The 21145-nt window shown below is 41.5% G+C and overlaps 1 protein-coding gene across 1 annotated transcript in view; it reads left to right on the forward strand.

Annotated features, from left to right (window-relative positions):
• Positions 1 to 285: 285 nt before the first annotated feature.
• The window catches only part of mettl15 (methyltransferase 15, mitochondrial 12S rRNA N4-cytidine), a 47632-nt gene continuing 26772 nt past the window's right edge, over positions 286 to 21145 (forward strand). The window contains exons 1-2 of the mRNA XM_083665112.1: positions 286 to 422; positions 724 to 989. Coding sequence (XP_083521238.1) covers positions 747 to 989 — 243 coding nt within the window. The 5' untranslated portion in view covers positions 286 to 422; positions 724 to 746. The remainder of the gene's footprint in view (positions 423 to 723; positions 990 to 21145) is intronic.

The raw sequence follows: 21145 nt of genomic DNA on the forward strand, positions 1-21145 counted from the left end.
TACATATTATTATAATTATAATTATTATTATGATTACATTATTTCTCATTATGTGGAAACCAGAACCAAGTGTAATGTAATATATATGGGATTTGTATGTGCTTGACACAACAAACGAAGTTCCTTCGGAAAAAAATGAAGTTGATAAATCTGTCTCGCACAAAACCACATTAATCTGCATGTTAAGCAGCATTGTTCAAGCTTTAAGCTATTACAGTGCGCGGAACGCAAATGTTCGTAATGCACGTTTCCTGGAAGAGTATTTATGTGAGCGCACGTCAAGAATCAGGCAACAGCATAGCAAGAAAAAAAGCATTTTAAATAATTTCGCAGGGTTACACTATCCCCCCAAATGATGAGTTATTCTGTCTGACTAGCTGTGCACCAGTGCTATTATTGTGACCTAGACGCAGCTCCGTTTTGTAAGTCTGCCTTCTACAGCTGTCTGACCTGTATAGAAAGAACTGGATGTGAGGCTATGTACATGTGGGCTATTCACCTTAATGCATTCATTCTCTTTTCGGATCCTCTGACGTTTGCCTTAAATTTGTCAATAGCTGCCTGCACATTATTGCAGCCTGTTGTAGCCCCAATGTAACCGATAGACCCTCAGTGTAAATAAGTAGGAGGCTACCTACTGTAAGTGCGCTGTGTGTTAATCATTGGAATAATGGCTAGTATTTTTCTGTCATCACATCTCTCTTTTTTCCCAATCCTCTTCAGATTGTTTGTCTTGAAAGCAAACCATGGCATGCCAGTATGTGTCTGCTTGGTCCACCTTGAGACCATGGAGAGCAGCTATCGCTGCTTGTACAGCCAGCCTGCCTTGGAGGTTTATGTTGCCCTCACCTTACTCAGGCTTACCCCCCATGGGTCCTGACCACCAGTACATATCTAAAGAAGACTCTGTTACCTTGGCTGAGGAGATTCTGCACACACCTGTCATGCTCAAAGAAGTGCTCTGCTGCTTAAATATCCTACCTGGTCAGGTAAGTCTTGCCTCTCTGTCTATTGGTCTTGACATTGTACTTCTGTTTTTCTCTTTTGCATACTTTTTTCAGTGCAGCGTAGGCCCAATGTGTCGCAGGATTGGTACTAGAAGGGTTGGCTATGACTGTAATGTTGCCATGTGCCATGCATGATATCAGAATTCAGTGAGTTTACACTGTCTGTGATTCAATATATTGCAGATAAAGTAATAAGCACTGCAATGTGTCCTGGATGAAGGAGTTGACAGTAAATTTCTAAACTGAAAGTTCTGTGACATGATAAACTATACAGCGTGAGTGGTGAAACTGGCTGGGAAGTCGTCTGGCACCTGTAACTCGTGATTCTAAACATGATTAAACTGTCATATGCATTTAACAAGTTGATGGCAGATTATGACAAGACTTGAAACAAGGGAGCCTCTCAGTGTGACTTGAGGTAGGGTGGAAGTGACTACCTCAATGGTTATGTGCTTTGGAAAGTTGTTTAAAGCCAAACTTCAAATTTCTCAGTTCACAAGATAATTCTATTGAGAGGGCATATGAAGTCGCCAGGATCCCAGTACCTTGGCATTCACTTACATTACGTACCACCAGGACAGATGGGCATGAGTCAAAGGCCTTCTGTTCGGTGGGCAGCGTGGGAGGGGACTTGATGGCCCCCGCGGGTGGCCGAGACACGATACACGGACGGGGCAGTTGGGGGCCACGGGTCAACAACTTAGTCAGGCATTGTGCCACTCTAAGGCTGTTGGCAGGACATAGGGTGCTGCAACACTCCTGCCTAAAGTTTAGCGCCTCTTAACTCCTCCACTGTCCGCCCATTGGCCAACTGTCCCAAGAGAGCTTGCCAAGTGGCTGCTATTAAAAACAGCATTACATAGATTTTTTAATGTAATTGTAGTCACTGCTCATTCATATAATTGACTTGCTCTGGCAATTGTAAGCTATACTATAGGTATACTATAACTTGTGCTCCTGCCTCAAATATTATAACTGAATTATAACCCCCCCCCCCCCCCCCCCCAAAAAAAAAAAGAAGTAATAAAATAGTTATATCACAAACTCTATTAAGCTACTGATACATTCATCTGTTTATGCGGTCTATAGGCTACATGTAGAGGGGCCTTGTCTTGGTCATGGTACCGAGGTATAAATAAATACAGCAATTTACTGTTACTGTGCTTCCATTTCCGTTTTCTAATAACAGCAGATGCAAGCACTTAAATGCTCTTACAATAGAAATTCATATGGTATAAATTCTCTGTGTGACAGCCCCCCTTCCTTTTTCTGAAACAGCCAGGCAATCAGATGTCTGCACTTGGTTTCCATCAGCTCTCAGTGTAGAGCTGCTACACTATAGGCAATCATAGATCCTGTGTGGTTAAGTGAGGGTGTCACTGACGAGTCAATGATGAGGAGGAGGAAAACCGCCCTCAATGTTAGCCAAATACTCACTCAAATCACTAAGGGGGGTCAGATTAATATTTTGATCTGCTATTGTAAAGCAATCAACGCTGGTATACTTGCTCTTGTCAGACAAGGCAGAGTGTGTATGAATGGAGCACTTAGGGAGCTGGTGGGAGTCAGAGCAAATGCTGCAATTATACCAAAGTGGGTAAATGCAACCTTTCAGCATCCTGCAGCCTCCCACACGTGGAGTCCAACGCAGATATCTATTCAGGTGGATGAATTACACTGTGATATTTCCCCACATTTTCCTACACTATCGGGGCTAGTGTTGCACATGCGCTGGCCCTTAGACGACTTGAAGAAATGACCCTACTCCTTGTAAAAATCAAACTGATATTATTGAGGATCGATCGATAGATAGATTGATGTATGTATCTACTATATGTTTCCAGTCTGGTCTGCTCTGTCTGCCTGTCTGTCACCAACCGACTAATTTTCCTTATGAAGTCATGTAGCAGATTGTCTTAACTCAAGCAGTCACTGTCCCACCTCACTCTCCCACTGCTCCTACCTCCCTCGCCCTCCCATCAACCATAAATGAGCCAAACTAGATTGGCCTCGTTACCCACCAAATTAGCTCTTAAAAGATTACCGTTTGTACAATTCAATATTATTCTATTCACCTTGAACATGGATGCGCTTTGCCAGCCGGATAACCATTTTACCCCAATTATCTTTACCATCATGATGCAATTGTAGCATTTGTCTAAATGAATAATGGGCAGTGTGAGGCCTAAAGTGTGATTACAGACTGTGATTTGGGAGACTGACTGGGGTAGTCGTCAATGGGAGGGGGAGAGGGAGGGGGGAGGGAGGAGGCGGATCCAGAGTATGGGCAGTGTGGTTTTATGAATGTTTCGGAATGATTTAAACGTAAAAGGCAGCTAAGCTTCACCTAAATTATTTTATCTCTTTCTCATTTAGTAAACTGCTAGCTAATATGTTTAGGAGAATACATACCCGTAAAGTCTTGACTCTTTTTGTCAGGATATCGATTGCACCTTTACGAAGACTTTTTTTTCCTTTGAATAAGAATGGGGCATGGTCAATGTAGAGAGGTAACCATGAATTCTAATTCTATGGGGTAACTCTCAACAGTGATGCATGGCCTGACACTGTCACTCTGTCTGCCTGCGAGTCATCGTCTGTGTAGCATCTAACGACCCATCATACTGTAACACCCCAGAGAGGGATGTCATCACACAACGTCAGGGCTGCCCCGTCAGTCAGATCTTATGCATCACTGTTGCCCTGGGGATGATGTATAGTGTATGAAGAGAACCACGTATTACTCAAGCTTTGTTAATAGCTTCGATGAAACCTTCTGCGTCATCCTTATGTCTCCCTATTTTCTATCTTAGTACGTAACGAAAGGATGAGAGACTGTTTTGTGAGTGTGGTTTGCACAGTAGTTACTGAACATAAAAGATATTTTTTTTATTGTGATTAAAAAGAAAAAAGTAAAATCTGACTTTTTACAGCAAGTTGAACCATTCATTCAGCCTCCTTTCACTGCCTCTCAAATCACCGTTCGGAAAAGAGATGTCTTTACAAAATGTACTGACTTAAAACCTGCTGCCCAGAACCTGATATTGTTGTTGTGTTTTGTCTTTGAGTCAGGTCCACCCACGACCACTGCAATAGATTTTGTCCTCCAGCATCCCTCATTACCAGCCCACTGATGATAGAGTGGGTGACTGTTTTTTTTTTTGACTTAGTGTCTGTATCCTGCGCTAACCCCCCCAACCCCCCTGCATTCACACGCCCACTCACAGAGGACATCCCGGTGGCTCCACAGGGGGGAAGTGATTTGTTTGTTTTAAATGCTGCCAGGATTCCCCCGTCTCGTTATTTTTTTCCTCCTCCACCTCCTCACCTCAGTGGTTGGCCCAGGCAGGTGCAGCTCAGTGGATGAGGACAAGGCGTGGGGGAATCCTCTTCTCTGGCGCCCGTGATGGGGACCTCCGCCGGGCAGATTAATGAGCCGTCAGCTGGGTGTCCTGGGGAAGATCCGCTACTCTGCTTTAGCAAGGAAAACGAGGTGGCCACACTGCAGTCTTCCCACACTCCCCCTTGTGGAATTAACATGGCCTCCCGTGTTACACCTGCTCCTTGCATGAATAGAAATGTTCAACAAGGCAAATGTCCATTTCACACAAGTAATTATGAGTAGGCTAATACAATTTGACAGGACAATTTGACATGTTAAGTAAGACAAACTGCAGATGCTTTGCTTTGTCATGTCAATAATGCTTTTATACTTTTGGGTGTTGAAAATGCATGTTTTCTGCAAAAATTCTTTCTTGCTAGCCAGTATTTCAGCTAATGTAATATTTCAGGAGTAATGAATAGCTGCTATGACTCAGATGTCATTGAGAAATAACAATTAAAGGAACTGAATGAACACAGCCTTGTGAATGAATACAATGAATTGCAATCATTTTATGAAAGCTGAGTGTTCCGTTGTTTGGAAATAAGAAGCTTGAGGATTCTTTTTAATATACTTATGTGACATTGCAGAAAGTTTGCAACTAAGCAAGAGTCCTTTACCTGTAATAAGTGTACCAATGTCTAAGAGAAAAGATCTCTTGAATGATATATAATGTATATGTTTAAAGTGAGCACATGTATGTCCTGGTCTGGAGCTGGGGGGTTTGCTGTTTCCCCAAGGGTAAACTTGGGCCTCCTGCAGGCCTTGCCCATCGTTCTTTTTTTCACTCCTCCATTGTTTTTCGGAGCACGGAGTAGTGAAAGAGGAGGCTGGTGAATAATTGATCCTTGTAATTAAACACTCCAGCTAGGGACGCCGGGGCTGATTGACGGCCAGATATTAAGCCCATGTCTCGTAAGGTTGCAAGTTTAGTCTGAGGTTATCAGTGGCCAGAAGAGTCTTTCTCCCTCCCTGTCTCATTACTTTCATGAGTAGAGCATTTCATAGTGGTGGTGGGGGCGTGGTGTGAAAGAGAGTCTGGGACTTCATTAGTGAAATGGGGTGCCTGAGTCTACGGAGCACCAGGTGGCTCAGCCTTGCTGAGCAGACAACCCCCTTGTGGGTGCTTCACTGTGTGGCCTTGTGTTGAGCTGCTTCAACCCTTCATCTTACACAATCTGTATCTCCAGTTTCATTTGAATAACAATGTACAGAGCAAACAATGAGTGGCACAAGGCATATTTTACCATTATTACACACATGGTGATAACATGTTGAGAATCTATCCTTTTCTTAGTTTGTTCATGTTCTTGTATGTTTAGAGGGCATTACTGTTCATTAGGCGTGGAATGCACTGAGGTTTTGCTTTGTGTATTACAATGTAGGAAATATACTCGGCTTAAAAAGTGTTTTGTGATTTTTTTTTCTAGGATTACGTTTCTCTGGTAACAACAGGTTCCTTGAATTGTTCTGTACCTCGTCAATATCAGGAGATCAAAATGTAATGCCAAACACCTACTCCTTTGATGATGATAACTTATGATGACAATGATGAGGGTGATATTTATACTACTGATGAAAACGACAGCAGAGAGGAGAGACAAGGCACAGAGAAGGGTGGAGGCTGTAGACGAATCTCTGGTAGCTGGGTGCACCTGAAATCCAGTTTTAATAACTGTTACTTAAGTACCTGCTCACAGTCATACAATATTGCTGAAAGTGGGAAAAATAAACAAAGCGAAGCCCTTCCAAGACATGGGAGCGATGTTATTACAGAGGGTTTTATTACAATATTTACATTTGCGCCTGGTGTGTGTGAGCGTGGGTATGCTAATCAGATGTATGCCCCGTGGACAGCTGGATTGAGATGATGAGTCATCCCTGCAACATGTCCTTGATTGGGGTTTCTATGAAGGCTCAAAACCTGCATTATTCCAATAAGCTTTCTCTTAAGATTTATTGCAGTAGATTTCCATAATGAAGCCTTTTTCTGAGAAAGTAGATCTCTAGATATGGAAAAGCACAATGTCATTATTATGCCTACTAATATTTTCATTAGTGTTAGATACTGTAATTAGGCTATTAAAATACTTATCTTTCTTCAGGGGGAGTATGGGGTTCAAGGGCATAAGCTTCACACAGAATTCACACAGTTGTAGACATGACAATGATAATGTTTTATTATGGTTTGATTTGAAGTTTTAATGTAGTGTGTTTTCTTAGCGTAGGCCATCTTCCACTAGTGGTCAACAGATGGTTTCATCCAGAACATTTCCTGTCCACTAATCAGTGTTGAAATGTGCAAAAAATACAGTACCTATAAACGTACAAAGTGCAGAAGAGTGTCGGAGATCATCTATGCAGATCAAATGTAAACATTGTGTATAATTTATGCAAACAAAACATTTAAGAGTCATTATTTCATCCCTTGCGGACCCTGTAAAACATACCTATATTTCAAACGTTGAATTAACAAAATTAAGCGTTTCACTAGTAAAATTAAAAGTTTATGTTTTATTTTGGAATCAATAATACTTAATGCCAGCACCCAGTGTCAGTCAGAGATGCACACGTGGTTAGTGGCGGTACTGCAGTGTAAATGTGTTTTGGCTGAAACAGGCATTTCCTCATTTGCTGCCCCTTAATTTCATTAAGCCTAACAAAGACCATTCTGGCCACAAATGTGTGCTAAAAACATCCTCTCAGCTATTCAGTTCATATTACAGTTGTAATGTTATTAAAATTGTGTAGACAGAGATTACATGTTGAGCGATTCATGGAAAAATTGAATTTTTGGCAAGATTGGGAAATGCACTTATGGATGAATTTTCCTTTCTTCCTTCCCTTTGCGTGATGCGCCCCGTTCTGCTGGAACTGGTCACTTAATTGCTGACTCCTATCCTGTCTTTTCAGATCTGTGAACACAGAAAACGGTAGGGGTTAGGGGCCCAAATGGAACTGGGACTTTGAGTCACTGTTTGAGTCTTGTGGATATCTTGCAGCTGATATTTCCTTTTCTGAAGGGGAGGAGAAGTGTATGTGTGTGTGTGTGTGGGGGGGAGGGTAAAAAGTTTTTGGTGGATGAGTCAGCCTTCCTGACTCAGAGCTTTCCTGGCCAGCCGTGCCCTCGGCTAACTAATTGGAAACAGCATCCGATTTAATTAAAGTGCAGTCGTTAGCCCCTCACGCCTGATTGACAAGTCCCCGAAGTATGTACCCTAATTTATTTATTTCATCATTGTGTGTACTTGTGCCCTTTTGGATCCTACCAGTAGTTTTGTTTTTATTTTCACAGTCGCTGGGGGGCAGCTACCCTAACAGCAACCCCATCAATGCATTCAGAAGTAATGGGACTTGTGTATTTGTGTGTCACAGAGGTTTGGTAAGACATACATGCCAATTGTAATTGTTTGTTGAGAGCCTGGGAATTAACTAGCCCGGTCGTCTGAGCTGAGTAAGCTATTTCTCAGAGCGGGCTCTGGATAAATGTGGATAAGTAGCCTGTCAGAGGAGGTTTTCCCTACTCCCTGGTTCATAGAAACTGAATTCTTCATTATCTAGCTAGCCCATAGATTGAAACGATTAAGCAATGGTAAAGAAGCAGTCCATAGAAATTAGTTTACTGATAAATAACGGAATACATAGCTCTGAATTATATTTTTATCTTGCATCAATATCTGTCAAATGAGACATCATGATTCATGGGAACAGTCTAATGTGTTATGATGACTACTTAAACCAGACTGACTTTGTGTCTCAGTCATTTGAATATGTAGCACCTACTGTATGATGCCAACATTAGTTCAAGCTTAGGTTAATGGCTAGTACTTGAAGCATGGTTGAGTGTTTGATAAACAGCTATTTCCTTTTAGCCTATTTTACCAGAATGTTCTTGTATTTACGGTATGTCTTGTTAGTCCTCTCAGCGGCAGCAATCAGCTCCACACAGCTAACTCTCTCATGGGAATTAGCAAATTGATTAATTAAATACATGACTGGTTTATTTATTCATGTAAAACATAGCTAAAATAGTCAGGGAAAAATCACTCTACTCTCAGTGATATACTCTCAAAGAAAAAAATACTAATAATGATGAGGATGGCAGGAAAAGAGGTGGCACTTCTTCACAAAAGGTATTGTTGTAGGTACTTTTTCTGGTAACACTTTACTTACATACATAAAGCATTCATAACAACAGACATAATGCAATAATAACATGCATGCGTAAGTAACATTTATAATAACATTCCTAGTGTGTTCATTAAGCATCACTGTCATTACATTGTCATTTAGTAGACGCTTTTATTTATTTATCCTTCATTTATACAGGGAAGATTTTCAGACCTGAGTCTTGAGTCCTGAGTCTCTTTTACAGAAGAGCCCTGTTACTGTAGGTACATGGGGATAAAATGGAAATCTACAAAGGAATGAATGGGAGAAAAGAATAACAACAATGATATGAACCCTTAAGACATAAGCACAATCTAGATTAAAAAAACCCTGCTAAAACAGTTAAAATCTTCAAGGTGAAATGACTCTAAGGTGACCAATAATTCTAGCTTTAGCTTTAGTTCCTCCTGAAGGCCATTCCAAGAGGATGGGGCATGAACGCTAAAACCTGTTCTCTAAGCAACTGTGGAAGCATAGGGAACCTTGCAAACTAGCCAGTCTTGAGATATTGTGTGATCATTTGTGACCCTCAGATTCAAAAGTAGGGTAAGTTACAATGGTAGTTTCTGGAGAAGTGCTTTATAAACAAAAGTAAGCCAATGGCACAATCTTTGATTAGCCAGGGACACCCAACCCACACACAATAATGAGTGGTATATCTGTTATAAACCAGAGCATGCTGTGATGTATAGCACCCAAGTATTTTAATGTGCTAGTGGGAGCATGCATGCATGCATGCCATAGTCTATCACAGGTAAAATTGTAGCTTGGACTATCGCTTTCCTACTTTCGTAAGAGAGGCAGGACTTGTTGCTGTAAAGAAAGCCGAGTCTGATTCTATCTTTCTTAATTACATTTTTCTATATGTAATTTCAAAGAATGTTCTTCATCGATATAGATGCCCAGGTATTTATAATGAGGAACCTGCTCAATTGGAGCACCACCCAAAGTACATAGAGTATGCATAAGTCATCAGATGCATTTTTCTGTGATCTGGAAAATAACATATACTTGTTTTATCTTGCAATAAGTACCAATTTCAATTTAACAAGTGTTTCTGAAGAGCCGTTGATGCAGCCTGAAGCTCAGAAAAAGCCTGAATATATGACAGTATATATGACAACAGAATATACAACAGTATCATCAGCATACAAATGGAGGTTACAGTTTTGTACACAAGTCCCAAAATTATTGATATAAATAGTAAAAAGGACCGAACCAAGAATCGAGCCTTGTGGGATACCCTTTGTTCTATCCAGAAAACCTGCATCAGAAGATATACTTCTATCCGTTAAATAGTTTTCAAACCATCCACATGAAGCCTGGTCGAGAAATGTTTATCCAAAGCGACTTATAATATGTCCCACCTACCTTCTGTTGAACAGCTTTCAGTTGAAGAGCAAGTGCATGTTGTCCTCTGGGAATCACTGGCATAGTACAGCAGGGTCAAAGTGCATGCGAGTGTTGTAGTGATGTATTTTGTCCCGGCTATGAGACTCTTCTAGGAAGTAAATACAGACCTCGCATATTGATAGCTATGATGCAACCATACACTAAATTATGATAGTTCGAGACGGTACATTATTAATCGTGGATTGACTAGAAATACACATGCAAATTGATTTTGGTTAAAATTCCACTTTAGGCTGGGATACAACCTGCATGGGGCTTTAAATGATGCTAATATGTAAACAGACCTTTATCTGCTATCCAAACAGTGTGAAGATTGTGGACACCCTTACCAGTCTAACCTGTTATAAATTCTGTGCCCTGGCAAAGTTTCAATAGGAGGATGGGTTGTTCTCTCTGACCATTTTGAGCACTGCATGCTGCTCATCATCAGTCAGATTTGCTGTCAGTTGAGGTTGACTCAGCTTCCACACTTACTCAGACATGTAAGTCCTTCCATTGAGGTTAGTTTTCATTGCCTCCCTGCAGTGATTGGGGAACTGCATGAAGTTCAATGAAAAAGCCAGAGAAGAGTTTGAAAGCAGCCTTTATTGTTTGGAACGACACAACTATATTGGCTGCAGATTCTCCAATAGGTTTGGACCCAGTTCAGTTGAATGAACTCAATTGAAACCAGATAACAGTGTACTAACAACTTGATATACAGTTTGATTTTTTATCGCTAACCAGTTTTCTACAGTAGTAGAAGGATTGAGCAGAATTTAGTGAATCAGGATTTTTCATGGCTGTAAATATATTATATTGTAAGTCATCCATGGATAGTAGGATTACACAGGACTGTTTGCCTTGTTCCTGCTTAGTCTGAAAGGCTGCTTAGTGGCCCAGGGTTCAGGTGGGGTAGGATGCATTACCCCTTGTGGTACTGAATTACACCTGGAACCAGCCGGCCGTAAAACAGAAAAAAGCATATTCTCACCCTGACGAATCCAGGATGAGAGGGAAAGGCAGACAGCAGTGAAGTGATCTTCAATAGTGGTAGTCAGTCTTCACCAATCTTCAAAGTGGTAGCCAGTCTTCACCAGTCTTCAACAGTGTTCAGCACTGGTAGCTAGTCTAAACCAGTGCTAGCAAGTGCACGCAAGTGCTAGCAAGTCGACTTAGCAAGTCTTCAACAGTCTCTGTCAGTGGTAGCCTGTCTTCACCAGTGCTAGTCAGTCATCAACAGTCTTCACCAGTCTTAACCAGTAATAGCCAGTCTTCACCAGCGGATGCCAGCCTTCACTAGTGGTAGTCTTCAAGAGTCTTCACCACGGCTTGCCAGTTATCACCAGTCTTTACCAGTCTTCGTACCTGGAATCATTATCGATTTGGAAAAATCCCTACTCACATTTCTTTCTTTTTCTTATCCCTACTCGACTGTTTACTTCTAAGGCCCTGGTGCTACTTTGACCTGGGAAGTGAGGGCGATAACGTGAAAGTGTTTTTTCTCCTCAGCTGTGAGAGAGCATGAGAGGGAGGCCCTAACTCACACATTCACAACAGCGAGGGAGGAGTGATGGATCTGTTCGTTTTGGCTGCTGTTTAATGCATTCACTTTTTCTTTTCTTTTTTTGCCAAAGATGGCACTAGTCACCTAGGTAAAAAATGTCTAGCTTCCCAACTAACTTTCTTTATTGTACACGTAGACACCAAAGCAATATTGGACTATCTAAGCCAAAATCTGGTAAATGTTGGAAATAAACCGGTCAGGTTTATTAAATTAAATTAAATTAAATCAGGTTTCCATGGTCTATAGGGGTCGTTCACAGGTGTCTGCTTGCTGATGATGGTACTATCTTAGACCGATATGAATACTCGGCTAGCGAATGGCAGGGTGACAACGGACCACTGTTTGTGGTGTTGGCTTGTCGCTGTTGGGCCATTGTAAAGTCAGTGAGCAAAATGCTGCCATGCTTACAGCAAGGGCCACTCATGTGCCACCACAAGCTTGCTAGCTGGCAAGAGGACATTTCTTAGCAATGGTCTACCACACACACACACACACACACACACACACACACACACACACACACACACCATTACATCTGCTCATATGAAACGGGCCCATATAAACGGGCCCATATAGGGCTTCCTACTTGCACTAGTGATAGTTGCTTATTGTTAGTATAGATAGGTCATCTGTTTGTATTGTATCTGTGTCATAGCATGCTCCATGCAGCTCAAGCAGCTACAGAGTAAACACTCTATTAGTGAAATACCACATATTTGGCTTGTAGGTGGGGCTGAGTTGGCACTGTCATTCCCAGGTTGATGCTCTTATTGTTATTAGGGAAAAATAGATGTGGGCTAGTGAAGGGCAGGTGCAGCAGGCTTTCAACACTTTGTCAACAAGCCGTCTTGAGTCTGTTTCATGTGCCTGCCAGCTACTACTACTATCAGAAATGTTTTTGTTCTTTAATGCAATATGTGCAATTGCATTCAAGTTTTTCAAAAGCTTTCTATTGGTTGTAATGACCATGTTTAATCAGTTGTGATCAGGGAATGAGATCCCTTGAAAGAAATATTTTATTTACAATTGTTTTGGTCCCACAAAAGCACATTTTAAAATAGAGTGTCCTACCCGACACTCGGTTTGTATACAAACATGTTGTTACTGGCCAGGGGTGTTCTAGGGGAGTAGACTCTGCCTCTTCGAATATTGCACACATGCAGAAGCACAACAACTAATGTCCAACACTGAAAGTCCATTTCGTGGGTAATATTATTATTAGGGAGGATGTTGTTGTTTAGAACTTCAAACCGAATTTCGCCTCGGGGGCCAGAGGTGGCAGATTTCCAAACAGACACCCTGCTCTGCTCCTTTAATTATAAAAAGGTTTGATATGCTTTTATAAAAGGATATATATAGATACAGGATGCCTGTATTTAAACAACCTTTAATCTGTTATAATGACATTGTTTAAAACATTTCTGGATTTTTGGTTGTCCAATATTGCTTTGGACCGTTATAGTATAGCTACATCTTCCCTCAGCTCAAACAAGGGACCATAAAGGGGGTAGACCCTCACTTTCACTGTCTTCTCTCAGCTTTGGTCTACAGAGATGAACAGAGACCGGTGATTGGACAACACCCATCATGCGGCCATCCTATTTTGTCTCTCATCAGAATGAGGCTGCAATTCAATTGTTGCCCCTAGTGGTTATTCTGTTATTTCTCTTAGGTTGTGCTTTATAGAATGCATCAACCACATTGTGGCCAACACACCTTCCAAGCTACTTTACAGGAATACAAACTTTCATCATGTTAAACATGACTGGATTCATGTAGTAGTTTAAGAAAATATACTACCTCTCTCATCTTAAATGTAAAAGAAAAAGAAGACAAGGGGTGTCACCCAGCTGACACAAAATCTGAGGAAGCTTTTGTACCTTACTATCTTATCCATTTCAGGGGGTTGTAAGCACAGGGCCTTGCTAAGTGAAAACTGTCTGGTATTCCATGGACTGTGTGAGTCTAGTCTGTCTGAGAGGATGAACTAGATTGAAATGCTCTGCACTTAGTAGGCTATACCCCACCCCCCGTTTTAACAGCTGGATGTGTACAAAATAGCTATGGACTGATGATAATTCTAGCCTTAAATGGCCTGGGGCAGCCACTTTATCAGAACATCTTTACACCGTTGCGATACATACACACTATGAAGGATGGCACACTCTCTCAAACCATGCATCCCTCCTTCCCTCCATTTCTTTTCTTTCATCGGTTATTGTCAAAGCAGCCTTCAACTACCGGAAGCAACTTGTATGCCTCTAGATCTCTTTTTTTTTCTCTTCCCACTCTTTCACATGGAGGTCTTCAATTAGCTTGACTCCCCTTTACACATCCTAATGGACATGGCCCTGTTCTTCTTTTGTCTTCCTTTAGTAGCATGAAATTCACCTTCAGGAGGGGAAGACATTTCTGCTTCTTTACATTTTGTGAATATAGTTAGATGATTCCACCCTCGAACCCCTCCTTTCAATTTGTTTTCATTTGGGCTATATATAGTTTGCATTGTTTCCTTTGCACGCCGTGTTGACAATACTGTTACACTCTCATATCCATTTGACTAAGTGGAGTCTTTTAGAATGGGCACCAACCAACCGCATAGTCATCTTGAATAGTTCCGCTGTATCATGTTTGACCCTGTTTTTCATTTGTTCTTGTTAAAATGAATTAGAAGAAGGGCTTTTTGGCATTGCCACTGCTCTTCAGTCTCTCTCTGCTCCTGACTGTTCCCTATCTCTCTAGTGGCAACACATATTTAAAAAATGAATGGCATTGAAAATACTTTGTGGATTATTAAAACATCATCAACCCTGTAGTTGGACCTTTATTTGTAATACATTGTCAGATATACTCATTCCTTACCAGAGACAGCTGGCATGACTAACATCCTGTCCGTACCTCAGAGCTATGCCTGGGATTCAGCCTACTCATCACATTTCAATCTCATTACAGTTTTTTTTTCTTTTCTCAAATCAACATGATACCTTCAGTCCAGTGATATCTACATACATTTGCTAATGCATGATCACCATGGATCTTTTTATCTGCTTTCTCTTGTTGTGACTTGCCTAATCTTCGAACCCAGGATCTTCTTTCTCTATTGAGATTCTAGGGGCGAAGGACCACCCTGTCATATGTCACCCTGCCATATGTTTACAACACAACTTGCATGCATTGCACAAAATTAAAACATGGAGTTAGCTGAATATGTTTTTGATGCCATAATTTCACAGGTGAGAAGTGTGCATTCAATTCCCTGTATGAAAAATCTGGTTAAAATCCCTGCCTCCACCATCTCAACTCCTCTCTATTCGTTGATTGAATCGGTGGTGCTGGTCAAATTCAGAGGATGCATCCGCCTCCTAGCACCACTTCTATCAGAGTGCGCTGTCAGACTCTCCACTTAAATAGAGAGTCTGACTTAGTGAGACTATTACTTGCTTATAATGTAGACTAACTCTCACATTGTGAAATTATACAACACGATTTTCCAAATGCAAATACTGTACGTGTTTACTCCATTGGTCATGATAATGATGATGGTGATATAATTGCCTACACTCAGTCAAATGTATTTTTTTTAGAAATCTGAAGTGTGCTCAGTGAATCCTGAACCTACGGGGCAAAAACAGTCGATTCATAGGAGGGGGTGATGACTCATGCTCCCTCTTAAAGGAGCTCACTTCTCCCTCTTCCTCACCTGCAGTACCCAAACATCTCATTACCAACTGTCATTCACTGCCTCCAGACTCGACCCCCACCATGTTGTACCCTCCCTTTTAAAACATTTTGGTTGCTCTGTACTTGATGTGGCCTGTATTTGATGGAGGGTAAAAAAATAATGTTCACATCAGATTTAAGTCAGACAGCAAGTAAGTGATCTTTTGCAGCCTATTTTAACAGCAGAAGTAAGTGCCTCATATGCAGGTTCCTCCTTGTTTTTTCCATCTATCCACCACCAGCACCATAACTGTTGTTAAGACCCAGTCTCAGGACACTCGCCGTGGGAGGCAGGGTTGACAGGGGCTTTATGAAGAGGAGGCTGGGACTGGAGTTGTCGATGGCACTGCTAACATCTAGAAACATCTCTGGGGGCGTTGATGGAGAGATAAATCCTCCCTCCCAATTCCCTCTGTCCTCCTCCACTCTGTGTGGCTGGGGGATACAGCTCCGAACCCCCGTGATCTGTGAGACAGCAAGTGATTGTGGGCACATTAAAGACTTGATCACCCCAATGAGACAATTAACAAGGCATGAAATTATGACAGAATTGGGTGCCATAAAAAAAAGAAGCAATCTCCTCTCTCACCCCAGGCCCTGTGATCCAGTGGAAGTATTGTAGTTTGATTTTAGATATGAGGGCAATGCCAATGTGTTTAATAGGCTGGCTACCAGATCCCTCAGCCTTGATGAATTGAAATTGATTTAATGAGTAGTGATTCTTAAAATGAGAATATTATTAATAAGTGAAAATATGCAGTGTTTGGTTCTGTGACCTGAACCACAGAACCTGAGTCTGTTTTGGTGTGGAAAGGAGGAGATCAATATGGGAGAGGTGCTTCAGTGAACTATACTCGAGTGACCAGTAGCCTTACCTGAGACCAGAAAAATTGCCAAGGCTTTAGCTCAGTGGGTTTATGTAGCAGTTAGATAGATGTTCATGCAGTGACATTGTCTTCCTGAGACCAGAAATGCCTTTCATTGGCAGTGCTCTCGACGGTGCTTTATGGAGTACGTTGTGTCGTTGTGACGTGGCTTCAAATCCAGTGTCCAACCATAACAGGGATGGACTGTGTTACACTTCCATCTACATGGTCGTAAGTTGTTAAGACGTCCCTGGTTGGAGATTTGGTTAGTGACACAATACAATAGAGATCATGTGTCAGATCTCTATGATGGCAAGGGTGATCAGATTCACCACAGGGGGAGCATAGTCAAATACGATGTGCCCTGGCATGTTTTTCTGATGGGATTCAGTTGGTCAAGTGATCTTTGGGAAATGCTCCCTAAACATCTTCAGCTGGGTGTCTTTTAGAAACAAACGAGCAAGAATGTTTTGACTCAGGCAGTTCTGTCTTGTCTTCACTAGCTTAAAAGCTTCCACCTAAAAATCTTTAGTCAAACTCTCTGTAAAGGGTTTAGACACCATTGAATAGATGAAGAATATTTGTATTTGTTGTAACTCAGCAGCATTCCATTGACAAAAGGGAGATTAGCTTAACATACAGCAAGGCTGTTGAAAACAGCCCTCCAGCAAAATTATTGTTGAAGTTCCGGCGGCACACACACACACACACACACACACACACATCCACACACATCCACACACACACACACACACACACATCCACACACACACACACACACACACACACACACACACACACACACAGGCAAGATTTTCAGGTAGGTCCACTCAAAGCCTGTGGAAGCAGTTTGAGGCAAGAGACCACATGTGTCTTGGCCACCAACATCAATGATCACAATCAACATAATAACGTCTTGACAGAGTAATTGCTGGAAGCTTTCTCGTCCTTAAACAAGGTATTCATCTTTCAGTTGCCATCTGGTTTGCTCCCTAAACCTTGGCGTATGAGTTTGTTGATTGTTTCTCTCTGAGGTAGCTCACTCTATCTTTTCTGGAACATTTTAAACATCCACCTGGTTGACCACTGCGAGGCATTTGATATGATTGTGGATAGGGGGCAAGATGGTCCTTGTATGATAATGAATTGTGCGGACAAACAATCTCTAGTCACAGTTTACGCCGCTATTTATCCCAAATGGTAAATTTATGAATGAGGCATAAGCTATTTCCTTTCAATTAAGAGGTAGGGTTGGGGTGAAATTAGGGGCAAGATTTGAGTAAGGGTTTAAAATGATACAGATTGTGTGGATAGAAAGCAGCATACTCCTATCTATTCTATCAAGGCCAGATAGTAATGACCTCACCTATTTTACCTATTTTAGTATACCTTCAGCACTGAGAAGTGCCTGTGGTAAGAAGCGGAAAATGTCGACCTTAACCAAAAAAAAAACCTCCTTCTGCATGGCACATTGACCTTAATTGGTGATTTGATGTGAATTATCCCTGACCCTCAGTTAAAAGTGTGTGTTTTAACAGTGCTTTACGGCCCCTTAATGGCCTTAACCAGTAAGAGTGCCAGCTGGCTGTCTGCCTCCCGTGCAATTGAGTGAATCCATGGGCGACGACGGCTATAGTGCAGACGCTGCTGCTACTCAACCGTAAAGCCCTGCAGTCGATGACAACCTCTCTCATCCCCATCACAATCTGCACTTTTACTAGCCATTGAAGATGATGCGTTCTGTACATAAAAAAAACACATGCACTCCATCACATGATTGACAAATTTATGTATACTTAATCTGGCTCTGAACTTTGAGTGATGGGAGAAATGCAAACCCACACCCCCAGCCCCTGCCATGGCAACGGACGCGACAAGGAAAGCGATCCTGTACCAGTGGATCTGTCTCCCTAATGGTCTGTCTGTTAGTGTAACAAGATATTCAAAAACTCCCCTCAGTGACATTTTAGCTCCCCCACTGTAACTGACCTGGGCTGGGGAGTCACAAGTAGGATTTACGTGAGTCCTCTCTGCCGTCTCTCAGGTTCCTGTCCCCTTTTTCCTAATCAACTTGACCCAGAGGAAGAGCATTGAGAGGCGGCCTTTTTTCCATATGGTCAGCATCAGTCATATCTCTGAATAAACAATGTCAACTTCACTAATCAACGCAAGTTGCAAGATCTAAAATTCTAGGACATCATTGTATGTTTTTCAATACGTATCAATTGCTCTCTTTACCCTTTATCAGTGTCTATGCTGTTCCCCTCCTCCTTTAGGCTGTTCCTTTAGGGATGTATATGAGTAGTTTAGAGAAATGCAGTTGGGGTGACTGTGTTCAACTGCACTGTTCCTCTGCTGCCTTACAGTCTCTATGTCCTACTGCGACACTTGGGCCACTCCTGACTCTCCTGTTCCCTCTGCTGGAAAAGGCAGATATTGCATGCCCTAATTAGAGGACACATTGTACATTCAGCTGTGATGGTGATGGTTCATTCACAAGGCTAGGGCAAAAAGACACAGGTCTCACCAGTGTTCTGCATACATTAGCTTTTCTCCTGTCTTGTCAAACCAAATGACATCTTCATCATCTGCATGTCACAGCACGAGGCACATTTATTTAAGAGCAACATCCCCTGTATTGTTACTGGCAAGGGCTCAGGGGGAAGAAGCCTCTGCATTCACCTTAAGAGAGAGAGTGAGAGAGATGGGGATTGGTGATGTTTTATTCTGGTCCCATTCCCCTCTCCTGCCTCATCTGGGATGTCTTGGTCCGGCCAGACCTGGCGAGAGCAGCACAGACACCCCTCCGTATGAAATATCAATGCGAATGACTCACTCCAACTTCAGTGTCAATCATCATTGCAAATGCCAAGCCCATTATAGCCAAATCCTTTAGGGAGTTGTTTCGTCCGTCTGGTTGCGGAGATGGCAGGTTGCTTAAAGGGGAAGAATCACATAAATGGATGGTCTTTGTCGTCAATTTTACACTGGGCATTAATATTTTAGGCTGTGTCTATTTTCTGTCTCAAAACAGACATCATGCGTTGAAAGATATATTAGGAACGAACGAGTTGGTTAGATAAACAAACAAACAGACAGAGAATATTCCTGTGACACTGCTGGTTCTGGTGAACTTGTTGCATTACTCACTCCCTGTGTACATGCACGGTCACACATAGTTTAGCTATATCATATCTCCATGTGTTCTGTTACTGTATGTGTATTTGGTTACCAAGCTTGACATATTATCAAACACAAGCTCCAATAGCCAGTCATGCCAGTCTTTCTCTCACACAATGAAAGCTAACATCAGATTATACATTTAAGGTGTATAGTGAATGCCCATAAGTGAATACTATCTCCCTAAACAATATAGGCCTAATGTGTTTCTATATTCAACTTCTTTCTAGCTATCGACATTTTCATGCTATAGCCAGTATTTGTGCTTCTCTGACCACAGATTTCAATATGTAGATTGGCTCACCTGCCCTAACAGTAGACTAGTTTGCCTCTCTTTAGCATGTTAACCCTTCTGGTTAAAGTCCAGTGGACCTTGCTGTTTGTATTTTTGTTGTGTTTTTCTTTTTGTTTTTTATATTGAATGGCACAACAGGCGAGTTGATTATGCGCGTGACTCATCCCACTAGCCCACACCCCCTCCCCATCTGCTGCTGGGCTTTACATGGGAGAGGGAAACGCCATTGATCACCTCTTCTCTCACACATGCACGCACACACCCCACCTCCGACGTCACTATCGATCGGCATGTTTCATGTTATTTTGTAGGGAGCGGCAGGCGTTTCCCATTGTGTCTGATGGCCACCAAAGATACCCTATTTTCTTATGCAATACAGCAGAAGTCAAAAACTGTATAGAAAACTTGACAGCAGTGTTTTTTTTACACTTTCAACACAATGATTAAGCAAACATCTACACTTACTGAGGACAATTTCCCCTTGCTTGTCCCTAGCCGGTAAAGACAGAGGAGTCTCAAGATATTAGGAGGAGTTTAAAGTATGAAAAAAATGTATAATAAACATATGTGTATTGTTATAGGGATGACCTGCATACTTGGAAGCTTCAGTCTTTTGTTTGGTTGGGATGTAAACACATTCATAGGATACAGATTCTAATGTTATTGAATGTTGTAATTGGTGTGTTGTTCCATAGCAGTTGCAGTAACAATGGTGGCTCTCAGAATGCTGGCCTAAATCAACATTTCACCATGTTAACCGGATGAGAGGTTTTGGAGTTACAAAAATCTTAATAGTTTAAAAAGTTTAATAGGTTTTAAAAAGCTTATTTTATCAGAATTTATCATTTAGAGTTTTTGGCACATCTTACAGTTGAAATGGTGTGAATAGCTTAAAAGGTGTAGGAGCAGCAGTCACCTCCATGTTAAAAAGTGCACTTTCAAGTTTAAGTCATAGCAACACGAGTTAGACCTAGACTCTACACGTTTTAAAGTTGGATTGTTGTAAATAGCTTAAAGGTTGTAGGAGGAGTAGCAGGTGGAAGAATTAGAATAACTAGAAAAAGAAGTTCCAGAATTAACTTTGTGGGCTTGCAAAGTCTTATTTTGGTAGCGTAAAAAGTTGAAAGATGTTTTGATAGATAGGTAGAAAGGATAAGCCTGGGGTAGTTCAGTGGAGTGCGTAGAGTGTTGGCAGGTTGAGAGTGGTAAAGTTGGTTGGTTAGACGTTAATCAGTATGGGTTATACTGAGTTAAGCAGTTGTGATAGGTGAAAGGATGATGGCTAGGTAGTTGAAAGGTTAGGACATATATAAGGTTGGAAAGATAGAATGTTAGATAGATAGTATGTTAGAAGATCCTAGGTAGAATGTTAGACAGAGATGGATAGATAGGATGGAGTGGGTAGAGAGTTGGTTGATTGAGTGGTTGAGAGTGGTAGAGTTGGTTGGTTAACTGGATGAGAGTTTTTGAAGTTACAAAAAGCTTAATAGTTTAAAAAGTTTAATAGGTATGTTCTTGGTAGTTGAAAGAAAGTGAGATAGGTTGATTTATTGAATGGATGAATGG

The sequence above is a fragment of the Argentina silus genome, assembly GCF_951799395.1.
Source record: "Argentina silus genome assembly, chromosome: 2".
In the NCBI taxonomy this organism is placed as follows: Eukaryota; Metazoa; Chordata; class Actinopteri; order Argentiniformes; family Argentinidae; genus Argentina; species Argentina silus.